Raw genomic sequence first — 26,904 nt, 5'->3', positions numbered from 1 at the left:
CTGATGGCTCGGAGCCTGGAGCCTGTTTCCGATTCTGTGTCTCCCTCTCTCTCTGCCCCTCCCCCGTTCATGCTCTGTCTCTCTCTGTCCCAAAAATTAGTAAAAAACGTTGAAAAAAAAATAAAAAATAAATAAATAAAATAAAAGCAGCAAATAAAAGGATTTTTTTAAACATATAAACATTTATCTGAAGGAAGACCTGTTTGCTCTTGGTTTATCTCTACACATTGAAACAAACATACTGTTTTTATTGATGAACATATTGAGATGTAAGGTGTTCAAAGGAAATATAAGGAGGAATTCTTATTTTATGGTAATTTCTACTGTAAAATAGGCTTTATTAAAAATGAAGTTTATCTTTAAGTGCACAAATTCCTATTTTTTCTACCTAAGTACTTTCATTTTATCTATTACAAATATTTACAAAACTAGGTTTCCTTTCATAAATGATTTATGTTCTGTTTAATTTTCCTAGAAGCCGTTAGGAGGGGTCTGGTAACAATTAGTTTTTAAAAAAAGAAAAAAGAAGTAAATTCTTTTCTAGGAGAAATTATAATCTCCATGTTTTTCAACTCTGAAATTTTTAATCTATCTTCATATGTTAAAATAATTAATGTATTCATATTGGCTTTTTGTTTGCCTAGATGGCTGTTGTTGGCAGTTACCAAACTGATTTGGTAGAGTAATGGTGAATGAAGAGAAATGTGAAAACAGAGCAAAAGAAAGAACAGCTCTCTGCCCTCAGTTTTCCTTTATGCAGAAGCTAGAGGCTTATGCCAGCTGGAAGACTGCAGCAGTAGAGCTGAGGTAAATAAAGCAGGCATGGGCAGCTTCAGGCCATGTGACTGATCCTCTTAAACCAAAACCAAACAAGCTGCATAGGAACTTCTCAGCAGCGTTTTGCTACCTGTGGTTGGTTAATAGTGTAAGTTCAGCCCTGTCCTGTAGCTTTCATTATGCTCCAAGAACTTCCATGAAGACACAGTAGGTCACAGAGGGTACTAAAGTGTATGGAGATGTGGAAAAGTATTTTTGTCTACTTCCAGTATCTCCAGTATCATATTGAGAGATTTCCTTTTTTTTTTAATTTAATTTTTTTAATGTTTATTTTTAAGAGAGAGAGAGAGACCGAGTGTGGGTGGGGGAGGGGCAAAGAGGGAGACAGAATCTCAAGCAGGCTCCAGGCTTTGAGCTGCCAGCACAGAGCCCGATGCGGGGCTCGAACTCACAAACCCCAAGATCATGACCTGAGCCGAAGTCGGATGCTTAGCCTACTGAGCCACCCCGGCAGCCCAAGGGAGAAATTTTCTTTGTGATGCATCGTCACTTCACCTGAGAATTCAACAGGATGCTTAAAAATCTGACTACTCTTGGGGCACCTGGGTGGCTTAGTGGTTAAGCATCCAACTTTGGCTCAGGTCATGATTCTGCAGTTTGTGTGTCCGAAACTCACGGCAGGCTCTGCGCTGACAGCTCAGAGCCTGAAGCCTGCTTTGGATTTTGTGTGTCTATCTCTCTCCGTCCCTACCCTGCTCATGCTCTCTCTCAAAAAGAAACATTAAAAAAATTTTAGTGTGAGTGTGTGTGTGTGTGTGTGTGTGTGTGTGTGTGTGTACATCTCACATACTCTTTATCCATTCATCACTGGATGCTGCCACAAACATCAAGGTGCATGTACCCCTTTGAATCTGTATTATTGTATCCTTAGGGTAAATACGTAGTAGCGCAATTGTTGTATCATAGGATACTTCTTTTTTTTAACTTTTTGAGGAACCTCCATTCTGTTTTCCAGAGTAGCTGCACCAGTTTGTTTTTGTCAGTGTTGTCAAATATTAGTTTCATGATCATTCAGTTTTTTTCATACATAACATATATGTTAAGGAAAAATTTTTTAAATACAGATAAGCAAAAAGAACATTTAAAAATATTACCCATTTCAAAGGAATTAAGATAGAAGAGGAAGAAGGAATCAGTAAAGATAAAAGATGTAATGACTATATTTCATCTGTTTTTAAGATGCACATCTTTTCAAATTTTAACAACTCTGAAATGAGGATATGTAGAGTTTGCCCTTTTTAGTGGGATATGTAACAGTGATGCTTCTTAAATCTAAAATTCAGTGTTTCGATTGTATTCAATGAAATACAGTAATTTGGGGGTATAGATCTTTCGAGGTAGAATAGCAACTCTTAGGGACTGAACTGCATTGTACAAATAGCTTGCACTGATTTGAGGAAGCATTTTTTTTTGTTTTTTTATTTTTTAAATGTACATCCAAATTAGTTAGCATATAGTGCAACAATGATTTCAGTAGATTCCTTAGTGCCCCTTACCCATTTAGCCCATCCCCTCTCCAACAACCCCTCCCATAACCCCCAGTTTGTTCTCCATATTTATGGGTCTCTTCTGTTTTGTCCCCCTCCCTGTTTTTTATATTATTTATGTTTCCCTTCCCTTGTGTTCATGTTTTGTCTCTTAAAGTCCTCATAGGAGTGAAGTCATATGATTTTTGTCTTTCTTTGACTAATTTCACTTAGCATATTACTCTCCAGTTCCATCCGTGTAGTTGCAGATGGCAAGATTTCATTCTTTTGGATTGCCGAGTAATACTCCATTGTGTGTGTATGGATGGATGGATGGATGGATATAGATAGATAGATAGATAGATAGATAGATACACACACATCTACCCCATCTTCTTTATCCATTCATCCATTGATGGACATTTGGGCTGTTTCCGTTCTTTGGCTATTGTTGATAGTGCTGCTACAAACATGGGGGTGCATGTGTCCCTTCATAACAGCACACCTGCATCCCGTGGATAAATGCCTAGTAGTGCAATTGCTGGGTCATAGGGTAGTTCTATTTTTAGTTTTTTGAGGAACCTCCATACTGTTTTCCAGAGTGGCTGCACCAGCTTGCATTCCCAGAGGAAGCCTTTCTGAGAGTGCCTCTCTGCCACTGGTGTCTGGGGCATGCTAAACTCCGATTCCATCCTCCTCCTCCTCCTCACTGCCACACCACCCCAGAACAGAAAGGGACACAGATGGGACTTGGGTCTGGCGCTTTAGGGGGTGGCAGTAGCATCCATGCTTTAATTCCCACAAAAAAATAGATTGGTAGGAGCATCTTTCTGAGGCCATCGTCACCTTCACTTCATCTCCAGCAGAAAGTGCAATCACTTATCAGTTGTGACCCAGAATATAGCTGCTAAGCTTAAGATCTTTGAGAGAGTGACTTATGCTCTTGTGTAGTATTTCATGTTAAGTAGTTTCACTTCTTGGGTAGTAAATATTTTTATTTTATGGTCCTTCACATCTTATTATGGTATATGATGGCAGAGCTGTTTAATTCAAAGAACACTGGTATATTATCAGATAGTTTTTTTTTTCAACTTGCCCTGTGCCTATCTATATATTATTTAAATGTAAAAGCAAGTATCATATGTATATTTTTATTGGCTTTTTTATTTTCATAAAACCTATTAGTTTTTATTTAGTTTCATAAAACCTAATTGTTCTAATTAGAAATTTAATAAGTTCTTTCATTAATATATATATGCAGGAAATCCTAAAGAATGAAAAAAATAGAGAAGTCGTTAAAAGGAAAAGCCAAGACCTTTATGAAGAGGAAAAACTTAGCAAAGAGAACGAAGAACTTTTGGCTCCACCAGTTCAGACTCAGATCAAAGGCCACGCCTCTGCTCCATACTTTGGAAAGGAAGAACCCTCAGTGGCTCCCACCAGCACTGGTAAAACCTTTCAACCAGGATCCTGGATGCCACAAGGCGGCAAGAACCCCAATCAATGAATGCACTGTGGTAATACTTCATTTGTATGTAACTTTTTTAACAATAAAAGAAGTAAAGATTACTTTGTTATTTTCTGACTGTACAATAGTTCTCTATCCCAGTAAGCTTAGAATTCATTTTTAGTATGCATAAGAAATGTGAGGTTATGAACTATAGAAACCTTTTTTTCTTTAAGATTTTTAAGTTCTCTCTCCACCCAACGTGGAGCTCTTTTTGCACACTACTGACTGAGCCAGCCAGGTGACCCTAAACCTGACTTCTTTTAGACTGAACTCCTTCATTTGCTTTAGTCATCATTCTGTTTATTAATTTGTCTGTTAAGATTGCTCCCTTGAGAAGGATCCTGTTAAGATTGCTCCTTTGAGAAGGATCCTGTCACTTTAAATGCTCAGTACATTTTGGATCCTTATGATCATTTAGGAGCCCTAATGTATATATCATGATAGAAATAAGGGTAGTTAGTGAGCTCTCCTAAATTACCCAATTAAAAAAAAAAAAGTGAGAAGACTGCTTGTAAGATTCTAAATTAATCAAAAACATGATCTTGGATTATGTGAAGGCCAAGAAAATTTAGTTGAGAAATGGATATGAAAAAAAAAAAAAGGCCATGATGAGCGGATGAGACTAAAACTAGCTTATGGCAGGATTAAGGTTGGCGTTTGAAGCGAGGAATTAGGACCAATACAAGTAGCCAATCTATCGCAAAAGTCTTAAACAGAGAAATGGTACAACTGGAGTTCTAGGAGATTAAAAATTATCTTAAGAAAATGAAACATAGGGTTCTGAGCAATTCCAGTGACAGTAGGGACTCTAGTGGCTCGTATATTGAAGAAAAATGTAGACAGGTGATGTTAAGACACTCATTATCATACAAAAGTATTTTTCTAATGTTTATTTGTTTTGAGAAAGAGAGAAAGAAAATGAGTGGGAGATGGACAGAGAGGAGAGAGAGAAAATCCCAAGCAGGCTCCACCCTGTTAGCACAGAGCCCCTGGGGCTCAATCCCGTGAACCAGGAGATCATGACCTGAGCCACAACCAAGGGTCAGATGCTTAACAGACTGAGCCATGTAGGCTCATATATACCTTTTATTATACAAAAATATCTTTGAAGGGTCAAGTTTTCTGAAGTGCACAAACAAGTTTTTGTTGCTAACACAGAGTTCTTCTCTGTGTGTGGCATTATAATAGATGCTCAATAAATATGTACTGAATAAGTGATCCAAATTTCAATGCTCTAAAAGGATATCCTTGGTTAAGTATTTTAACAGTGAGTTCCTAAAAACACATAGGTTAATATTTTTATTTAATAGAAGGTAAAAAAATTTAATTGCTTAAGAAATAAATATCAGAAAAATACTTTATAAAAAGTAATATTAAAACAAATAATCAAATGTAATTATGACATAGTTATTGAATAACACAAAAGCTACTTGGTGATAATACTAACATTCCAGCAACCCTGTTAATATGAGGTTAACCATTCTGTCTCTATATCATTACAAAGTAATATTACATTTTACCATAGAGGCAAAAAAGGAACTAGCCACCATGCAGTATAAAGAGGTAAAATTGATTATTAAGAGGTACAATTGATTATAATTAAGATGTTCTTGAGTCCTGGGTTACAAGAAAAACTGCAAATTTTCTAACATGCTAGAATACGTCTACTGCCAAATTCCTATTAGCTTATTAAATGTATTCCATACGTATCTTTTTATAAATGTTTGCCTTATAGTTTGTAAATATCTTAATGTTATGACAGAATTTACATTAACTTTAATTTTTATGTTTTCATTTTAAAAAACTTGTTTTACTAACGACAGAAAACAAACTGATGGTTACCAGAGGGGAGATGGGTGGGAGGACAGGTGAAATAAATAGGTGATGGGGATTAAGGAGGACAGTTGCTATGATAAGCACTGGGTGATGTATGGAAGTGCTGAATCACTATATTGTACGCCTGAAACTAATATCACACTGTATGTTAACATAACTAACTTGAATTTAAACAAAAACTTAAAAAAAATACAAAAAACTAGGGGAGGCATAAAATAAATAAATAAAATACTTGTTTCACATAAGCAGCAAAAGAAAATCTTAACCAGAAGTCCTTGTGGGAAAATACCTGAGTATGACACTGGCCCACCATTTTTGGTAGAGCACACTTTTTTTTTAAGATTTTATTTTTAATCTCTACACCCAATGTTGGGCTTGAACTTACAACCCTGAGATCAAGAGTCACATGCTCCACTGAGTCAGCCAGGTGCCCCTGGAGCATGCACTTTTAAAGTGATTTCAAGGGGTGCATGGGTGGCTTAGTCGGTTAAGCGTCCAACTTCAGCTCAGGTCATGATCTCACGGTCCGTGAGTTCGAGCCCCGTGTCGCGCTCTGTGACGACAGCTCAGAGCCTGGAGCCTGCTTCGGATTCTGTGTCTCCCTCTCTCTGACGCTCCCCCGTTCATGCTCTGTCTCTCAAAAATAAATAAACATTAAAATAAATAAAGTGATTTCAAGAAGTGGAAATGACAGTTCTAGTAATCCATCCAGACTCTTCCTCAAGACTAACATTTTTTGGATATCTGGTGGCACTGTTAGATGGCAAGGGAACAGAGCTGTATGTCCTACATAAAAACTGAACCTAAAAACCTTGGCCTAATTCAAATTACCTTTCTATGCAATCTTTTCTATATTTGGCTTTTATGCCAGACACATGCAAAGCAGAATTAAAGTATTAAATAAAATATTAGTTTGTCTGCCACATTTTGTATTTTAAATTGTTATATTTTGGACACTCACAAGTTTTGTTTTAATAAACATGTCCTTACTGCTTCAAGACCAACTTCAACCCTATGCAAAGTTTTTTTAATTCCAAAAGTAAAAATGTTCCAAGTTAAGTGTCAGATATACTTCAAGTGCTTTCTCAGAGGTAAATCCTTGATTTCCCATGCATGTGCTACACATGCAAACAGCAGATTTTTGACTGTTAAAGTATAGAAAATGTGTTGAATATTGGGGTTAATCATATAAATCTAGCCTATCAGCTATGCCTTGGATATGTGAAGTTGAAAATCAATTAAAATGGAGGAAAAAAACTTTCCCATTATCTGTTATTCTTTTCCATTCCTACTTTTACTGATATCTGGCTATCATTTATTTCTTAATTGAATCAGCCTTGAGCCAATACCTCATTTTTTTAATGCTACCTCATTAACCACACTACTTAAAATGTAATCTGATCTTGGGGCACCTGGGTGGCTCAACTCAGTTGAGTGTTTGATTTCGGCTCAGGTCATGATCCTAGGGTCAAGGGATAGAGCCCTGCATTAAGATCCACGCTGAGTATAGGGCCTACTTAAGATTCTCTCTCTCACTCTGCCCTTCCCGTACTCTCTCTAAAATAAACCTTGAAAAATTTTTTAAAACAAATAAATTGTAACCTGATATCACCAAACAAAGCAAAACAAAAACCAAAAATAAAATAAAGTAAAATGTAACCTGAATTTATTTAGAAAAGGCTTTCTCAAAGTGTTTATGTTCTCTGGGGAAAGAAACAACAGTGAGAAGTCTATGATAGTCAAATTAAGTTAAAAGCTTCCAAGAAATCGTGTAGGAATAATCCTAAATTTTATTTTATATTTCCCAAACTGGTGGTATTTGAAAATGGAATGTTTTAATGTTTGAGAAATACATATACTTGTGTGTGTGTGTGTATATATATATATATATATATATGTATATTCCACATATATTCCAGATATGAAGTAAGTAAATCAGAGTGATACTATAACCAACTGCAATATAAAGACAATCATTCCTTAATAGGAATCAGTAACAGGATATGAGATGAGGTGTTAAGTGGCCCTGGCCCCTTTCCTTTACATTATGTGTAAGGAAAGAAGGAATGGGTCAGGACTTATTAATAATAATGTATCTCAACATTAGTTTTCCGGCTCACATCTTGGTAAGCTTACTTCATTTGCTTTACTAGAATTCCAAGAAAAAGAAGTAAAAAACACTGTACCAAAAAAGTGTATCTGATCTAGTAATACCACACTGAAATTCATCACATGCATACCAAGGATCAAAATCTGACACACCAACTTTTGTTTTTGGTAAAATATCTGTCTACAGGCAGGCTGTGTTTTTCCCAAAACCAGCCATAAAAAGGTAACTGATTAGATTAGCTCTCAAAGCTTAGGAAACAACATAATAGACAACTTTTAAAGGAAGTATTATGGCTAATAGTAAATGGGATTCTTTCATCAATAGTACTATTTGTTGCAGTGAGAGAAGATTGATTGTTCTGAAGAATCTGAACCCTCAAAATACTCTATTTTACATCCCCCCAAATCCCCCACATACACACAAACATATAGACATATATATTATGAAACCTTGATCTCACATATAAAAAAAGGTCCCATAAGTGTTGGGAAAAGCTAAACCTGAGGAAACAAATGGCATATGCCAAACAAATACAAAATTGGCATGTGTTAAGACTTTAAAAGAAATTATAGAAAAAAAAAGATTTCAGTTAAATAAATATCTTTAAATTGTAATGAGAACCAATGAAAACACAGCTTTAGTAGGTAACTGAGAATTATGGTGAACAGATCTTTTGCTGCAGTACTTTTACTCTAAAATGTGACCGACCATAAGGAAGACTTATGGGCTCTGTAGATCCAGGAGGGCCAGAAGATCTACAGAAGCATTTTTTTTCAGTTTGAATTTCAATGGTAATTCTAACTATTAAAACTTCAGTGGCAATAAAAAGGTCACTAGATATCCTAGATCACCTGAGTAATATAACGAAACACTGGAGTGGCAATATGTTCATTACACTGGCACCACGTTGGAACTGACAACCTAACGTATAAGTGGTACTGTTCAGACCAGTCCTTAGGTATTTGTAGTTGAGAAACACTGTCCTCAACTTTTGTAAGTATGCTTTTAGCTATAAATGAAATTCATAACCCTTTGAAAAGTCATCTAATTTTAAGTACTGTATTATTATTAGCCCCCCTTAAAAAAAAAAAACAGGACCTTTTTATAAAAAAGTATCAAATTTATTTCAATATCTAGTTCCATTTTTAAACTAAAGCTGGTGGACAATTTTTTGTAATTTAAAATTCATTATCAGAGGGGAGGAAAACATTAACAAGCTATTATATACTGACAGCAAATAAAATTACTGGACTATGCATTTATAAAAGCCTGTTTAATAGTAAAAAGTTCCAGTTATCTACTTAACTAAAGGAAAGATCCTTTAGCTCTTTATTTCTAATTTTAACACATATCTCATTTTGACATAATTTACCTTTTCATCTAATTACTGGTATGATGACCAAAATTTTTCCAAATGTTAAACCTTTCTTTACCACTTACGAATTACAACTTAACTATTACTTTTTAAGAATTCCTTAAAAGAAATTTGAAATTTTAATTTTCACCATGAACCTGTTTCATCAGAAAGTAGAATATCACTACTAGGTAAGTTAAAACAAAGAATGGAAGAAAAACAAAAAATGGCATCTATATAATGAGCAAATTATCTGATAAGACATTTTAACTACTTCACATTTCTACTTAGTACAAGAAAGAGTAAACTGGTTCCAAGGTAACACAAGGTTTGGCATTTTTACTGCAAGCTTTAAATCATAGTGTTATTCTACTCAACAAGACATCTCTAAGAAAATGGCAGTGTTCATAAGTACAAAAACTGTTATATCTGGTAGGTGGTATTCTATATAGTCAATAAAAGAATTCTTTATAAAATTAGATTTTAAAAAATGCAGAATGTCTGATAATTCTCTCTAGGGCTAAAATGAGAAAATGCAGAACACAAAAAGTCATTAGTTAATATGTGGCTTTGAGAAAGCCAGAAATGATTCTATACCAAGAAATAAGCAATAATGATAAAAGATATAATATACTATATGCCTTTTAAGCCAAAGCACACTTTTCACCTCAGGACAGTTTTGATTTTTACATTCTTAACTCCTTTTGTCCAGAAAGGGCCCCATTCTAAGCCATCATTTGAAAAGAATTCATAATGTATAGTCATTTCTCTCCACAGGATGTTTTCGTTTCAGTACATAAGCTGCAAAATGGCAAATGACTAAGTCAGTTATAAAGAATTTATAGAATAAATGCCAATTTACAATAACTGTCAACAGACTTCTACACCAAAGCCTAAAAGTTGCAGTAGTAGAGGTCACAACTAACATGATCCTTCCATGTGCTCAGACTTCAGTGACTACAAATTACTGTCATAAAAATCAGAAAAGAAACCTCAGTGGGTCCTTCCAAAGCTGCTTAATTTTCCAAGTGATTTTTCTCTGGTTATAGAGCCTGTTCATTCCTTCAATCCTTCTTTAGTCGTTTAGCTTTTGCAATATTTTCTTGACGTTTTTGTTTCTTCTTTTGTTCCTTTTCCCTGGCTTCAATCATCTTGGCCAATTTCCAGGACAGTACAGCACTTGCTAGAAACAATGGAGTAAGGGCCAAAATAACCGTTGTAAGGAAGCCATACGGGTCCTTTGCAGCCCATTCCACAACATACTCAGCCCAAGCCTTTATATCAAACATCTTGGTAGTGTCTTCGGAAAGGGGAGGAGGGAGGCAACGAGAGAAAAGACTATGTGGTTAATCAAATTTTGAAAAAGTTACATCATACAGTTAACTCAGAATTCCATTTTCACTCATTAGTCTCTTGTTTTTAAAAAGCATTAAATGTACTATTTTAATAAAGACCAGTTAAAAAAAACTAATCCAAGTATGATAACACTTAAAAGATGTAAAGTTAAAGATAAAAGTAAAAACCACATGCAATCTGCCACAGGAACTACGCATTCTTGATAGTCAAGACACATTTTATTAGCAGCCGACTTTTGTAAGAATTTTGAGTTTTAAACACTCATTCCAGACAACAGCTGAATCCTGTTTGTCATTTTTGGACAAAGCCTTAGTACTTTTATGTACTAATTAACAAAAGTATGAATCATCAAATTTGGTGTTTGAAAAGGACAAACCATGGAGTACATGAAAGGCCAGGAGAAAGAGGTAATGGATGGCTGTTTTCCAGGAATGAAAAGGAGAAGCTATGGGAGCCATGAAAATATCTACATTCATATGCAAAGAAATAGGAGCAAAAAAGCCACATGCTATTTTATGTACTCTTTTGGCTCTGAGGACTCCTACTTGAGGACATAATTTAATAAAGGAGAAAATTACCCACAACAGGTGCCATGCATTTTGTTCCATTTTGAGTCGGTATGGGAGGGCCATCTGTTAAGGAAGGACGGTGTGGATCTGAGTGACATTTTCACTCACTGAAAATGAGTGAAGCCTCACAGGCTTTTCAACCTTTCATGTTTGGGTCAACCTCTATTCAAAGGTTAGAACACTTGGGTAGGAATGGGTGTATATACATCCACAATTTCAGCCGGGATTTAAAAAGTCATCTACCTTATGCTTGAGTAGTTATTGCCAACTTTGTCCTGCGATTATTAGTGAGCCAATTACAATTTCAGATGACCCTTGCTTGTCTTCTTCTTCTTTAGCTCTACCATATACTTGTGAGAGAAGATTTAAATTCTATATACTGGGTGGGTTGAAAAGAACAGATAAAAGAAAAAATGTTTCAGTTACAACTTTCAGGATAATTTTAATACAATTTCAAATGGAGTTACTTCGAAATTCTATATATGCAATCTATAAATGACATATTAAAATTGCCTGGCATATCAAAGACATTGAATATTTATTTCCTCCTAATGTGAAGAAAGAAATCATTACAACTGCAAACGCCCTCTAAGAAAATCCTAATTACTGGAGTAATTACAAGCATTTTACTACATTACTTCAAAAATAAAATTATTTATGAAGCTCACTGGCATATTAAAAAAAAATTACAGCATATCCATTCCTAGGTCTTGAACTTTTTTGTCACTAATTTATAGGGCTAGGTACATAATTACAAAATCAAATACCTCGCTTTATTCTTTAACGGTTTTGGGGTCTATTCTACAATTCGTGTTCTTTTCAGAAAACCACCACAAAATACAATCCCATCACTCAAGAAAACTACCACCGGTTTTAATATCCTTTCACCGGTCTCTTCATATGTTTTCAACAGAGAACAAAAATGACTCTAGGATATGGTTAAATACTCTAGCTTCTGTCCCCTACCCTTGAATTCGTAGGCCCCAACGTACACAAGAGATCCATCTGTTTCTTCAGCTTCTCCAGCACGGGTAACGAATTAACTAAGGCAAGCGAAAGAACTTTGCACAAAACGAGGCACGCGGAAGTGAAGGACATGCTTTGTGGCAAAGTTTTAGCCATTAACACAAAAAAGTTATCGTCCATAAGCCACCAAGGCTCCCGTGCACTTCAATTTCGGACCCAAACGCGCGCGCCTCCCACACTTGGAGGAATAAATATTACTCTTCTTCCTTGCGTAAGGGCTCCACCGGGCTTGCTCTCCAAACCAGTGCTGCGCGGCTCCCGAAGCTGCAACTGATGGTATTTCACGCCATCACAAGCCCCGTCCACCCTTGTTTCCCCTTGCTCATTCTTGCTCCCCCTACCTCACCCGGCCGCCGGCCCCAGGGGACCATGTTCAATCTCCACTCGGCCTCGGCGGGCACTGGCCCGGCGGGTCCCGGAGAGCGGGTGGCCTCCGGAAATCCTGGCTCAGTCCGCCAGTGCAGTGGCCGCCTCCTTTGGGCCGTGGACAAAACAACTGTAACGGCCGCCACCAGACCCCTCGCATCACGGCCGGGACTTCGGGTTCGGACCCCTACTCCCAACTCACCTCCAGGCCGGAAGCAGGAAGGCGGAAGCCGCAGCTTTCCCGTCCCGCCCACAGGCCGGCCCCAGCCCGCAGTGGGCCTGAGGAAGTCGAGGGGCCAGTTTCCGGCTGCGCCATTGTTGTGTGGGTCCCGGGACCTCGACTTCCAGGACTCGCGGGGGCGGAGAGGCGGGGTAGGGCGGCGCACTGCTTACGGGCGAGCGGCAGGTGAGGCCGCGCGGGCTGTGTGGATGCGCCCTGGCTGGTCTCTGGCCGGGAGCCGGAGTCCCGCGCCTCCTGCTGGGATGAAGGGGCGACCGTGAAGGCGCAGGTGGGCTCAGGCCTTCAGAAGCCGGTCCAGAACCCTGAGGGCCCTCCGCCTTTGCCCCCGATGCCTGCCAGGGGACAGCCCCCTCCAATGCTGGAGCCACACCCTTGATGGAGGGCCCCGGTGGGTGAGGTCTGTAGCTCCTGGAAACAGACCCAAGAGCGGCGGCAAGAAAGGAGTTGGTCTCCACAATCCGCCCAAAGCCAAGGTGAGGGTCACACAGCGGCTGTTGAAGGATTCTGGCGAGTTTCTTCTCTTGGGTCACACCCACCCCTTGCCCCTCTCGTCTTCTGGTTGGACAATAGTTAAAGCCTCACCTACTGGAGACAGTGAAGCAGCTGGACCTTGGTGGATCCACTGAAGCTTGTTACTAAAGGAAAATTCAGCCATGTGTGTGAGGAGGGATTTTTGTTGTTTGTTTTTAATTTGAGAACCTAACTCATTTCACATACACACACAAGTACACAAATGGTCGATACTTGCCCAGCGTAAACTTGATAAATAAACTGGGCATAGAGTTCCCACAGAGATATTTGTCCTTTCAGTACACAAATAAAGGGATTCAAAAGTCAACAAGCAGATAGAGTGAGTTTAATATTGTCTTCTAGTCTACAGGAACTGAGAGATTAACTCTCGCTTGGTTGCGAGCAAATGTGATTGCTTGCCCTGAACGGCTCTGTTTGACTACCTCTGCGAATGTTGCAAGACCTCTTCGCTTTTGTGTGCCAAATAAAGCAGGTTTTTATTCTCGAAAGACTATAGCATGTTCTCTTTGAGGAGCAAGCTGTGACATGTATAAATAGATATAACAACAGTAACTATTATTTACCAGGGAACAGGCTTTTGGCAAATAATCTAGTGATCTGTAATACTGTTCGTTGGGCATATGTTAATGTTTGTATGTTGTATTAGCAGCAGTTGTTTTCTTACTCATTCTTGTTTGAAAACTTGGCCGATGGTTTCAAAGCTTGTGCTGCTTGGACCTAGCCTGTACCTGTAGTAGCCAGAAAAAGCAGACTCAGTCACTGGATTGTGTATACTGAATACTTTACTTGCTGGAGGTAACTATGTGATTTCTAAAAACTTGTTCAAATAGGAATTCCCGGATGGGGTCAGATCGTATTTTAACATCCTTCACTCCAGAGGCCAAGATGTGTGTGTTTTGTTTTCATCTTGTATACACAGTATACCCAATTAATTGCCTTTCCAGTGGTTTGCTCTGCTGCTTCCCTTGTAAAACGCATAAGAGTCTTGGGTTGCAAGAAAAGGTGCATAAGAAAGAAAGAAGCTTCCGTTCCCCTTTGGTTGTAGTGTAGACCATGCCTTCACAGCTTAGTGCTATGATCTAGTTTTCAGTTCCAGGACAGGATGTAAGTAAGCCCAGGAATAGCATAGGCGTTCCCACAGCCGAGCCCTTTACTGCAACCTACATCGCGTTGATGAAAGGTGGCTTCAAGATTGGTTCAGATACTGTGGACTATTCTCTGTAGTGAGAAGTCGAAGCCTGTGAGTTCACTTTCACAGGCCTGGTCTCTGCTGATCTGTATACACTGATAAGTCACTCTGAGCCTGTTTCCTCTTCTTTATGTGGACAGTGTACTAGGTTGTCTCTGGTGTTCTTTCAGCTTTAAAATTCTGTCCGTTGGACTGAATTTGGCCATTTTTCTAACTTGTGATTCATAAGCAGCAACAAAACAAAGAATTTAGTGGAAACATAGCCAATTTTCTTAAGATCTTATTTATTTGGAAAGATCCTGAATTGGGCTTTTATTCTTTCTCAAATGTCTTTTAGAATGCCAACTTACAATAACTAGGAAATAAGCTCTGCTTGTATTTATTTTTAAGAAATCTTATTCATGAACCAAATTTTAAAAACCTTACACTATTAAGGAGGGTTTGTCTTTACGTAATTCCTGTGTAGTGTATACACCACCTTCCCTATTCGCACTATTTATTGTTCTTGTATTTTGAAAATGGAGCATTACAAAATTTTAATCATTTTTTTCTTTTTTCTCTTAAGGTAAATCCTACTCTCATTTGTTTACAAAGTCTTTTTCTCTTATATGGTATAAAGTTGCATTTCACCTGGACTCATGTCAAATTGTGAATGGAAAAAAATTGTGAATGAGTAAAATCTGAGTAAGATTCTGTTATAATCTACACTTGACTAAAGATCTTGAGAATTTTCTTACCTGTTCAACATTTTGTGCTTATTTATCTTCACATATTTGACTTAATTTGATGAAACTGGTTTCTTCCCTAAATTTTATTTTGTGAGTTTTTCCTTTCATTGAAACATAATTAAAATACATGTCTTAAAATGCACACTTACATGATTTAAAAAGTAATCAGGTATTAGCGGTACTTGCAAGATCATACTGAAGAATAATTTCTCAAAAGCTATTTATTGAGTGCTTACTATGTACCAGGTACTGGTCTAGATGCTTCATATCTATTATCACTAATCCTGAGACTAAACAACCCCAAATGATAGTATTCTTCTACCCATTTTGCAGATAAGGAATCAGAGACCTAAAAAGTAGAGCAGGATTCTAAACACATCTGGCCAAAATCCCAGCTCTTCTTTAATATCCAAAGACTTGTCAAAAAGTGCTGATTTCATAAAATGAAAGTACGTGTTTTGATTCTATAATTGTTAACTGACGATCACAACTAAAATTTTTCCGTACTTCAGAATTTCTTATTGCCCAGGTGGTGGCAGCATGTCTCAAAGAGCTAGTGTGGTGCAAAAGGTTCTCTTCAACCTTGCCAGCTGATTTGTCTCTTCATCTCACATACCTGATCTCTTTCAACCTCTACTTCTCTTTTGGGCTTTCACTACTATTAGACCTCTCCCTCAGTAATTAACTCCATCTTCCATCTTCCCTTCAGTTTCATCTTCTGAATAGGTCCTATTCTGCCCGTTTGCTCTCAGCCTGTTTTACTTACAACGCATCGCAAGATTTCTATTTTTTAGAATATCCATGTAGACCTAACCCAAGGAATTTTTTTCAGATGTTGTTATTTTTCACCCATTGTTAAATATAGTTTGGAAGAAATGCATACTAAAATAATTAGCTAATATTATAAAATACTTGCTTAAATGAGAAGGCATGTGTCTTCAACTTCTCAGATACACGAATTAAGGATGTAATGAAAACCTTTCATAAGATAGAATTAGTCTTGAAATTAAGAACAAGAACATTCAGGAGGGAGCGGTGCAAGTTTGTATAATTCAGAAGGAATGCATATAAATATATAGCAGAATAACTAGTTAAACCTATTTTAGCCCAAAATTGCTTGGGACATTATTCTCATCTTTGCAGGGCAGATGCTACCTCCTCACAATAGCCCTCTTTACCTCTATCACTTTAATTTTTTTTTCATAGCACTCCAGTCTGACAACTTGTTTACTGGTTTGTCGTCTGTTTACTGGTGTACTGGTTTGTTTACCGGTTTGTTTACTGGTTTGATGTGGGATCACTTACATTGGTACCTAGAATATTGTTTTGAATAACTGATTCCAAGGTGTAGCATTGCTACCTACAGATAAAACTGTTTTATTTTAATTTGTGGTTTGTACAAATCATGAAATAACCTAAATCCTGTGAATTTGTGAAGTCTGTATTAAAGTACCAAACACTTGTATGTTTTCAAGGTAATAAGGGATGCCCCATTAAGAAGAGGCCTAAAGATTAGCAAATAAGGTGTTTGGAGAAAGGTAAAGTAATTGTGATTATCTTGTTAATGAAAGAACACTAATTGCTTACTAATTTCCGAGTATGTAAAAATACGTATAAGGAACATGGCAGAACATCTTCATTGATGAGATACAAGGAATTGGTCCTAGATTGTAGGTGCTAAGATTTAAGATAAGAACAAGCTGGAATAGAGATGTTTGAAAATAGGGCAAAAGTGTATTTGCAGACTAGATGCCCTCTCTAGATATTTTCCAACTTCATTATTCCCAATGCAGATTGCAGGAGAAATACTTAGATTAAAATAGCAGATACTTCTCTCGTTTATTATTCCTTGCTGCCCATGGCCTCTTGCATACATTTTAGAAACATTCATTACACTTGAGCACAGTAGTCAGTACAGATAGTTACATATTGCTGCTTTGGGTAGTTGATAGAACTTTTTCTAACATAATACTGAAATCTGCTTTTTTAAAACTGAAACTGTTTACAGTTCTTTGTCTTCAGAATGTACTATACATGCGCTTGCAGCAAACTAATACCTTATAGTTGGAGGGCATCCTTTTGGAAGCTTAAAATTTCCAGTAAATCCTCCTGAAGCCTTGGATTACAGTGCTGTTGAAATTGTCAGATACTAAGCTTTGCTGCTGAATCTAGAGGTTTCAAATTTTAGGCCTGTCCCTAAATGAGGTAATTGTATTAGGCATGTCAAGTTAATTTTTATTTCTGTGCTGGGGTCTTCTAGCCATTAAATAAGAATTGCTATCCCAGTTGGGAAAACTAATCCATGTGTCAGAATCTTTCAGTGTAAAAATGACGTTTATGGCAAAAGTAGCCCTTAGCAATATCACCTTCACTGGATAGAATTTTAATGAGAAACTTTCACCTTCACCTAAACAAGCTTCTTGAAGTAACCATATAAAACATTTTAACCATATTTGCTATATGATAATGTCAGGGACATTGTTCTCCATGTCATGTAGTACCCTTTATATAAAGACCCATGTAAGATATTTTACAATGTGATTCTAAAAAACTTGAAAGCCACTTTTTGATAGTAAGAGGTTTGCCTCTTTTTGATTGGACTGTCACAAAGCGCAAGAGCCAAATTTGAAGTTCATTTTTAACATCTATTCTGACCTGCATTCTTCCATTTCTTTTTAAATACATTTTTTCCTATGACAAGTATTATAGATCTGTAGTTATTGTATATGTTAATGTAGTAAGGTAAGTCAAGTTCTTGGTGAACTAAGGGACAGTATAGTTTGCCTTTTTATCAAGTGCTAGTAAGTCAGACTTAAAAAAGACTTCTGATATGTAACAAGTAGTTATTTGCTAGTAAAATTCTATCACTGATTCTAATTATAAGTCTGTTTTAAAATCTTACAACCATATCTTTCAAAACTAGAGAATATAAGAAATCATTGTTTGAAATCGCATCCCAAAGTCTAATGCTAAAAGCCAGTTTGTACCTTTAATAGCCTTCATAGTATAGTGTGTATATTTGGAATCTAGTTTATAAAATAAACAAAATTTACTTGTGCCAGGCTATAAATATATATGGTTTATGTTCTCTATACCATCACTTACAGACATCTCCTACTCCCAAATTCATTAATTGCTCTTGCTGAGTTTACAGTTTGTGTTTTTACGCTTTAAGTCAGGAAACGAAACAGTCTAAAATCTAAAAACTCAATTCTGATTCACATATGTACTCTTGAAGTAAAATAAATAATAGTGGTTGTGTATGAGTTTCTAGAGGGTTTGAATTTGGAGTTTTTCTTCATTTTTAGATTTGGCCTTGATCAACTAATTTTCCATTTTCTGTAGTCAGATAATAGTAATACCTGCCATTATAAAGAAAGTTGAACCAGGGTGCCTGTGTGGCTCAATTGGTTAAGCATCCAACTTTGACTCAGGTCATGATCTTACAATTCGTGAGTTTGAGCCCTGTGTCAGGCTCTGTGCTGACAGCGCAGAGCCTGGAGCCTGCTTTGAATTCTGTGTCCCTCTCTCTCTTTGCCCCTCCCCCACTCCCACTCTGTCTCTCTCAAAAATAAGTAGGCATTAAAAAAAAAAAGTAAAAGTTTAAAAAAAAAAGGTTTGGACCCATATTCTCTTGAGATTTTTTTCATCTCTCAATTTTAATATTCTATTGCAGGACTATACTGCAGTTGTAGATTTTGTATTATTAATGACTATAGGTGTATAAGATTCTGATTTAGTCTCTAGTTCTAGGTTCATATTTGATTTCATGATGTGGAGCAAAAAAATCATTTACTGTTTCTCTGCCTGGGTTCCCATGTCCATAAAATAGAATTAAGAATACTTGTTTTTTGCAACACTAACTAGTTAATGAATAATTGTGTGGTATCCTCTTTAGAGAAGGTTGTAGTCTATAGAAACCATCTATAAATTGATTGTTGGAGCTTACACAGATTCCCAGGGAATTATGTTATAAATAGTGGTTACATTCATTTAGCCTGTAAATGCCTATTTGACACACAGTATAAGTGGAAAGAGTGCCTTTGCATAAAGATGGTAGGAGATAATTTTCAATACTAGCAATAAAGTAGTAAAAATTAAATGAATTTTTGATTGCCTTATACCACAGTAAGGTCTTATACCAAGTAATGGAAAGTGGATTTATCTGAGTCCATATTTCCCCCAGATTTTTACATCCTGGAAGGTATGAATGATTTGTCAGCACTTTTTGACCATCTTACCACATATACAGGATGATACATCTTATTGTATAGGCAGGCCAGGAATCACTGTTGCAGCTCTTTTCAAGTCGGCTAACCTTTTTATACCATGGGAAACTAAAGCTGCATATGGGTCTATAAATTATTCATGTGTGTATGCAACGCATGCAGAATATATTTGTATACATTAATCTGTGATGTGCCCCTCCCCCCCACTCTATATATGTAGAAAGATGTACAAACTCTTTTTCTTTTTTGATTTTTTTTTTTTTAATGTTTATTTTTGAGAGAGAGAGAGCACGAGCATGAGCAGGGGAGGGACAGAGAGAGGAGACACAGAATCTGAAGCAGGCTCCAGGCTCTGAGCTGTCAGCACAGAGCCCGACACAGGGCTCAAACTCATGAGCTGTGAGATCGTGACCTGAGCCAAAGTCAGTCACTCAACTGACTAAGCCATCCAGGTGCCCCTGAAGTATAGACTCTTTAGAAGAAGCCTCATGATTCTTACCAGTCTGTTCCAGCCTGCCATATAAATCTTCCAGCATGATAGAGGACCATTTATTTCAGACCTCTGCAGTTCTAAGAGATATCTTCTTAGGGTACTGGTTGCAGTACAGACTCTGGAACCAAACTACCTAATTTGAATTCCAGCTCTTCCTCTTGTTAGGATCATGAGGCTACTATGAGAATGCACCTCACAGACCCCCACTGCAAGGAGTTTAAGTGACCAAGGATCCCAGCTGCTATGCTCTGAAATCCATCACTGTATTTGTGCCAAGACCTTACTTCTTTCACAGCTCAATGACTGAGCATGGCAGAGATACTAAGGCCCATTTTGGGGAGACACAGCCTCCTCTGATGGCCAACAGGGACACAAGGACTCTCCCATCACTTTGCCAAGCCTTCTTTAGGCAACATGGCCCTCTAGAACCCTTCCACTCACTCTTCCTTCCCTCTCTCTTTCACTTAGAGTCAGACTTGCATCATGATGTGACACTTCACCCAGTCTTCCTGGCTCCCCCCCCCCTCCTGATTATCTCTCATAGATATTTACCCAATAAAAATCTTACACATTTAATAACATCTTCGCTGCTGGGATGGTAAAATTGACATTTGGAAATGGCTCATCCATCTCCTGGCCTGAAGGTGCCACCCTGATTGGCAATGAGCTTCTGGCATAAGGCTACAGATTAATTACTAAAGATTTCACCAGTGTTGATATGGGACAATTTGAAAAATATGGGAGGAATAGCATCTACAAAGACAACAGAGTTGGCTGATTACTGTAAAATTGTATAGTAGCACTACAGAAGGAAAATAGAAATAGCTGTTAAGAAACCATGAGTACCTAAATGTCAGATCTGGAGGGCCCCTGTGATAGTCTTTATCGCCTGTAGAAGGACAGAGTCTGTTGAACCACTTGCTGAAGAGCTAGCCATTTGTTGGAGTCACAGAGCTCCAGAGGTATTTGAGCATTTAGGTAACCTGGTATTTAGGTATCCTGGTTCTGTTAATGTGAAGGTGGGAAAATCTAGAATCCTAAACATAGGATGGGTCATCCTGATAGATGCCCCTGCTCTTCCCTTTCGAATCTTAGGGCTTGCAAGGTAGCCCTTCTCTAGTAAGAACTAGCTTGTTTGCTCTACTGGAGATACTACAAAAGCCTCTTGGCCATAAGGCAATAGCCCTCCTTCTCTCCCCACTTTCTCCTTTCTTGGCTGCCAAGTGACTAACTAACCAGTAACCAAGTCAATAACTGGGTTAACTCTCAGCAAAGTGAAAAATGTCTGAGTTGCACTGGCAGCCTGTGTAGGAAGGAATAAAGAGGCTGAGCAAATGGGCATGCTGGAATGGATACATTGCATAAGGTCAGAAGATCTACTGGTGGCTTGTACTCCATGAGAGGACCATTCACCCAAGCCCATGAGGAGAGCACTGGTGAGAGAGGCATCATCAGCATCACTAAGAAGTTTGGTGGTAGTTCTCCTCTGCTGGCCTGGCATAAAGGTAAGAGAAGCAGCCACAGAGCTGACCCATTAATGTCCATGGGAATAATGAGCCCTGAAGTAATGAACCCGTTGGTGTTGCTTAACTGCCAGAAGCTAAAAGGTCACAGTTATCATAAGGCCTTAGATCCAAAGGAGCTTGACCCACAAGGAGTTCTAGAGTCAGCTAAAACAGCCTAGTCTCCCTAGGGACAAAATAGATGGGCAGTGCTTGAGGGTGCTGATTAACATACCCTAAAAAGCAAGAATGGATGAACAGGAGGCCGAGGGCAGTGACAGCAATAAAAAGTCATGATCCCTTGCTTAGTTCCCAGACCTGAAACAATTTTTAGATCTAGAACAGAATATGTGGATGGGTCCCAAAGAAGAACCCTACCACACCATGGAAACTACGTAAATACATGACATTTCTCCAAAAAGGCTTTATGGCTATCTGAGTGACTCTACACCAGGGAAAGAGGAATAATCAGGTGTCTTGAGGACTTTTGGTCATAGGATTTGAGCTGATGTCGGCATCTGCAGATTTAAAGCAACATCACAGCCTTCCTGTTATAATGGGCACCTACCAGACCAGGGGTACTGCCTAAACTTAGTCTCACAGTGGGCTTCAGGTGCATAACAAGTATTTATGTGGCAATTGGAGTAACTGCCACATTGGATCCCTGGTCTGTGGAGTAGGAGTTCTAGTGGGGATTGCCAAATGGAACCTTCTGAAACTACCCCCCCCCCCCCGCCCATCCCTCTCATCAAGATAGTAAATCAGGCTCAATATTGTATTTGGGGGGAATAATGAAGATGAATGCCAACATTTAAGACCTAAAAGATATGGGAGTGCTGGTCCCAGTTCTCTGTCTTTAATGTAACAGTCCAGCCCCTAAATAAACTGGATAGATCCTGCAGAGTTACTAGGGACTACTGCTGAGTTAACCAAGTAATAACTCAGCACAGCTGCTGTTCTATGCTGGACTCATTGCTAGAACAGATTAGTAAGGCCTCAGATACATGGTGTGTCAATGATTTGGCACTGTGTTTTTTTCCATTCCAATTAGAGAAAAGAATCAGAAACAGTTCACCTTAACAAAGAACAGTAACACTTTTCATTTAGACTGAGTTTTTCCTCATGGCTGTGTTAACTCTCCCATCCTCAGTCATAATATAATAAAGACATATGGACCACCTAAATAACCTCATGACAGTACACTGGTCCATTTTACTGAACATCACGTGGTTGGGCAGATTTGCAAGAGGTGGCTACTAAGCTGAACATATCAGTAAGATACGTGTACCCCAGAGGATGGGAGATAAACACTAAGAAGATTGAGAGACCAGTCACTTTAGCAAAGGTTTAACCATTGGGGGAATACAGTATATCTACTCCAAAGTGAAAAATTGCTGCCTCTTGCAGCCCCTACAGCAAAGAGGTAAAAGATTTTGTAGGCCTCTTTTCCTTCTGGAGACCAAGCATTCTACAACTAGGAATAATACCGTGGCTCTTCTACCAAGAAATATGGAAGGCTGCCAATTTTGAATGGGGCCAGGGCAGGAAAGTTTCCTGCAACAGTTTCAAGCTTCAGTGCAAGCAGCCCTGACAGACACTTGCAGCATGTGATCAAGCAGACCTTAGTGGTGTCAGTGGTGGGAGACAATGCAGTGTGGAATATGGCAAGTCCAGTTGGGGAATCATAATACAGGCCCCTGGGATTCTGGAGTAAGGTCATGACATCTGCAGCAGTTAATTGTAGAGCTATTGACAAACAGCTCTAGTCATGTCTCACTGGGTTCTGTAAAGGCAATGCCTGGCCATGAAATAGTTAAACCTGCCCCTCCTCCAAGTCCCTATTGGAGTGAATGACTGATTTTCTAAATCCATCATTCCATCTATGTTTATTAGTTGACACTATAATAAAAGGAAGTGTTTTTCTCTGTTCATTTATTTATTTTTAGCAGATGGACTTGTGGATTCTTGGTTAACAGATTAAATCCATTACTACCATTATTTTGATGTAATTGCCCCACATTTGCCCACTGGAACCCCAAAACTTTCCCTTTGTGTGTTAGAAGCCCCAGATGTGTCATGTACTCAACATAGTTTGAGTCCTTTTGTGCTTTTTGATACAGTCAAATATTCCAGGTTCATCTTGTACTTTCCCTGACCTAGCCCTGGAATCAGCCATTTTTGCAAGGAGCCCTGCTTTCTTTTCATGGAAAATGGTATTCAGGAACCAAGATCTGAGTGCTGGGTTTGCTCATGCTGCTGCTGTGTCATTGCTTGTGGTCCCTCTTAGCAGATACGTACATATACAAATAGCTGTATTTATACCTGTTAAAAACCATGAGTTTGTTTTGTTGCCTTCAACTGCAGTCTATCACTCCTTTCTATTCTTCCCCTTTTCCTTATTTGTAATTCCCTTAACAAAAACAATTCTGGCTGCCATTACCTTTAAAGTATAATTTTACTCATTTACTCAAGGCTGAAATACACAGAAGGTAGTTCTAGAATTGCTAATTCATAGTATCTTGAAAAGAAAATTTACAGGTTTTTAGGTGACCTATCTGTTTACAACCCCTCAGTTTGGCAGCTGAAAAGCCATCTCATAAGTAAGGTTAATGAATTCAAACTAAAGCCCCAAATAAGTGTGTCTAGGTCAGGAGAACTGGATGGCTCAGGGGGGTTTGTTAAAGGGCTACAGAGCTTCAACAGTCCAGGTTAGTAGCTTCAAACTTCATGTCTGCTGTAACTCACATAATAGGTGACACAGAAATGTTTCTGTTGGGTAATAGTAGTTGATCATGGCTTTATTTCCTAAGTCTTAGTAAGTATAATCATGGCACTAAGAATTGGTGCCTCAGCTGAAGGAAAGGACAGATTTCACCGTCGAAGGTGCAGTTTAATCTTTTTTAAAAGCAAATTGCAGGGGTGCCTGGGTGGCTCAGTAGGTGAAGTGTCTGACTCTTGATTTTGGCCCAGGTCTTGATCTCACAGGTTTGTGAGCTCGAGCCCCACATCAGGCTCTCCAGTGACAGTGAGGAGCCTGCTTGGGATTCTCTGTCTCCTTCTGTCTCTCTGCCCTTCCCCTACACATGATATCTCTCTCTCTCTCTCTCTCTCTCTCTCTCTCTCTCTCTCTCTCTCTCCCTCCCTCCCTCTCAAAATGAATAAATTAAAAAAAAAAAAAGCAAATTATAGTAGATGGTTCTTAAGCTTTTCCTGCCCATGCACAAAGCACAGTTTCTCAGTGACATCTTTATAACACTGTATTACAATTATATCCTTTTTAAAAATCACATCAGGGTTTATGATCTAATAGTTTAAAACAAATATTTAGGAGATGACTGAAGGAAAAAGGTTTTATTAAATGCAGTACTCTTAATCTGGAGGCTAGCACTCTACACCAAAACCTGGGGGTGAGGTACAAGGTGATATAAACTAAGTTTAGGATTTTGTGTAAATGTGCTGTCAACATCAGACTTCCAAGTATGCAGATCATTTGTGCTTTGACACCAGTTTCTTTTTGTTTTTAGTACTTTGTATGGTTTTGCTAAGTATTATTAAGCAGTTTCAACTTTCCGCCTTAGCATTGAATGGTAAGCAGTCTAAAGACAAATGGATTCTTCTGTAATGATAGTATCTCTCTGAGGAAAGCTTAAATCTTGGTTATTAAGATCAGTAATCAGTGTTGTGCAGTACATTACCTTTTTTCCTCTAAAATGAGAGGTAAACTTAAAGTTTATTACTCTCTTCAGCTTAATGTCAGTATGTTAATTTGCCTGTTTTGCTTGGTATTATACCTTTAGATTTACTGTTAACTGCCCTTCACTAAAAAGAAATTACATGTTAAATCCTCAAAGTATCCTGTTTTCTGTGAACTTGAATAACTTAGGAAAAGAAAGGGGCATTTTTAATCTTGGAAAAGCACATTGACCTAATTCATAAGGCCTTGTGAAGGCTGTTATGCAAACTGACTTCCCTTGACATTATCTTGTTTAAAAGGCATTAAATGCATTAAGCTAATGCATCTACCCTTAGATAATGAAAGAAAAAATATAAACTTATTAAAGAGTACACCTGTCAGTTTATTTTTTGTTCATCTCGATCAGTTTTACAAGAAGACCAATGACATGCGTACTCCTAAGTTGAAGACAATCTAGTTCAGATTCCTATAAAATAGGTTAATTTTTAAGTCAAGTATCATTAAACATCTGTGGTAGGCAGCTTTAAAGATAGCTCGCAATGATACCCACTTGCTTATATCCATTCCTTTGTTTTATTCGCTTCTGTTTAGTTTAGCTAAATCTAATGACATGCTTTTGATTAACAGAATATGGTAAAACAATGGGATGACATTTCCAAGGTTAGGTTACAGAAAGATTCTGGCTTCCATCTTGCTCACCCTCTCTTGCTTTCTCACTCTCTTTAATGGAAGCCAGTTGCCATATTGTGTGGTGCGGCACGAAGAGGCAGGGATATTAAGGAAGTCTTTTACTAACTGTCATTGAAGAACTGAATCTTACCATAACTGTGCATGAGCTTGACTACAAGCTCTTCCTCTCTGTCAAGACTTGACGATGACGGTCCCAGCTAACACCATGAAAGCAGTCTTACGAAAAAACCCTGGGTGCCACTGTGCCAGATATACCTGACCACAAGAAACTGTGCGATAATAAGTGTTGATTGTTTTAGTTGCTAAATGTTAGGGTCATTTATTACTCAGCCAGAAGTAACTAATACAATGTCCTTTAAAAAAATAAATCACAAAAGACCCTCAAACTTTGTGTTTTCTGGTAAAGCTTTAACTAGCATTTCCAGACCAATGATTTAGTGCAGTGGTTTTCAACCACTAACATTAAAATCACCTGAGGAGTTTTAAAAAAAAAAAAAAACTTCAAATGCCTGGGCTTCACTCCTAGAAATTCAATTTGAATTGGTCTGGGATGGGTCCAGGCCTCAGTATTTTTAAAGGTTCCCTAAGTAATTCCAGTGAGTAGATGAAGAATCACAGATTCAGTATAAATTGACTTAGTGAAGCCCCCTCTGGGTGCCAGCTGTACAAGCTGTAACATTGGGAACTGGAGCTCACTTTTCATTTATAAGTCGGAAGAGAAGACAAACAGGTAAACAATGACAACAGTGTGGCAAATGTTCCAATAAAGTTATATACAAGATAATATAAACACAGAAGAGGAAACACCTAACAGCAGTGATAAAGTCAGAAAAGTTTTGACAGCAAGTTATTCTGGAGCTAAATGTTTTTACATTCTAGTGACCTAGAATCAGAAATGGAAGAATGGGGGCACCTGGCTTGCTCAGTCGGTGGAGCATGTGGCTCTTGATCTCAGAGGTGTGATCTCATTGTGTGTAGAGTACTTAAAAATAAAGTCTTTAAAAGAATCATGGAGAAATAAACATTGCAGGCAAAAGAGTACAAGAGTAAAGGCTCAAAGTTTTTAGAGAATAAGCAGGGCTGTGGTATGTTCATATTTGACTAATAGGGCAGGATAAATCCAGAAGGGTAGGGGGAGTGTTGACAGAACTCTAAATTAGGGATATGGAGACCAGTT

At 38.1% G+C, this 26,904-nt stretch overlaps 2 protein-coding genes and 1 long non-coding RNA gene across 16 annotated transcripts in view; 2 read left to right on the top strand and 1 right to left on the bottom strand.

Moving 5' to 3' along the window:
* Positions 1–6,917, top strand: part of NDUFAF2 (NADH:ubiquinone oxidoreductase complex assembly factor 2) — a 175,470-nt gene extending 168,553 nt beyond the window's left edge. The window contains exon 4 of the mRNA XM_058731769.1: positions 3,565–6,917. Within this exon, the coding sequence (XP_058587752.1) occupies positions 3,565–3,810 (246 nt within the window). The 3' untranslated portion in view covers positions 3,811–6,917. The remainder of the gene's footprint in view (positions 1–3,564) is intronic.
* A 2,096-nt stretch (positions 6,918–9,013) lies between these two features.
* SMIM15 (small integral membrane protein 15) lies at positions 9,014–12,746 on the bottom strand. Of its 8 annotated transcripts, none has more exons than XM_058731796.1 (4): positions 12,633–12,746; positions 11,282–11,417; positions 11,048–11,101; positions 9,014–10,413 (listed from the first exon to the last, which is right to left on the bottom strand). In XM_058731796.1, exons 3-4 carry the CDS (start codon positions 11,061–11,063, stop codon positions 10,178–10,180), a joined length of 252 nt encoding a protein of 83 aa, XP_058587779.1. In that variant the 5' UTR covers positions 11,064–11,101; positions 11,282–11,417; positions 12,633–12,746; the 3' UTR covers positions 9,014–10,177. The 8 variants fall into 8 exon arrangements, with proteins under 8 accessions (XP_058587779.1, XP_058587771.1, XP_058587789.1 ...); XM_058731788.1 differs by lacking the exon at positions 12,633–12,746 and adding an exon at positions 12,406–12,626; XM_058731806.1 differs by lacking the exon at positions 12,633–12,746 and adding an exon at positions 12,411–12,626.
* A 299-nt stretch (positions 12,747–13,045) lies between these two features.
* Positions 13,046–26,904, top strand: part of LOC131512756 (uncharacterized) — a 110,182-nt gene continuing 96,323 nt past the window's right edge. For 6 of the 7 annotated variants that reach the window (XR_009262298.1, XR_009262295.1, XR_009262296.1 and 3 more), the window contains exon 1: positions 13,046–13,144. This is a non-coding gene — a long non-coding RNA (uncharacterized LOC131512756). The remainder of the gene's footprint in view (positions 13,145–26,904) is intronic. The other variant, XR_009262293.1, reaches the window with a different exon arrangement.

This window comes from Neofelis nebulosa, chromosome 1, assembly GCF_028018385.1.
Source record: "Neofelis nebulosa isolate mNeoNeb1 chromosome 1, mNeoNeb1.pri, whole genome shotgun sequence".
Lineage (NCBI taxonomy): Eukaryota > Metazoa > Chordata > Mammalia > Carnivora > Felidae > Neofelis > Neofelis nebulosa.
The sequence above is the reverse complement of the archived record's forward strand: the minus strand, read 5'-3'. Positions and strand labels throughout refer to the sequence as shown.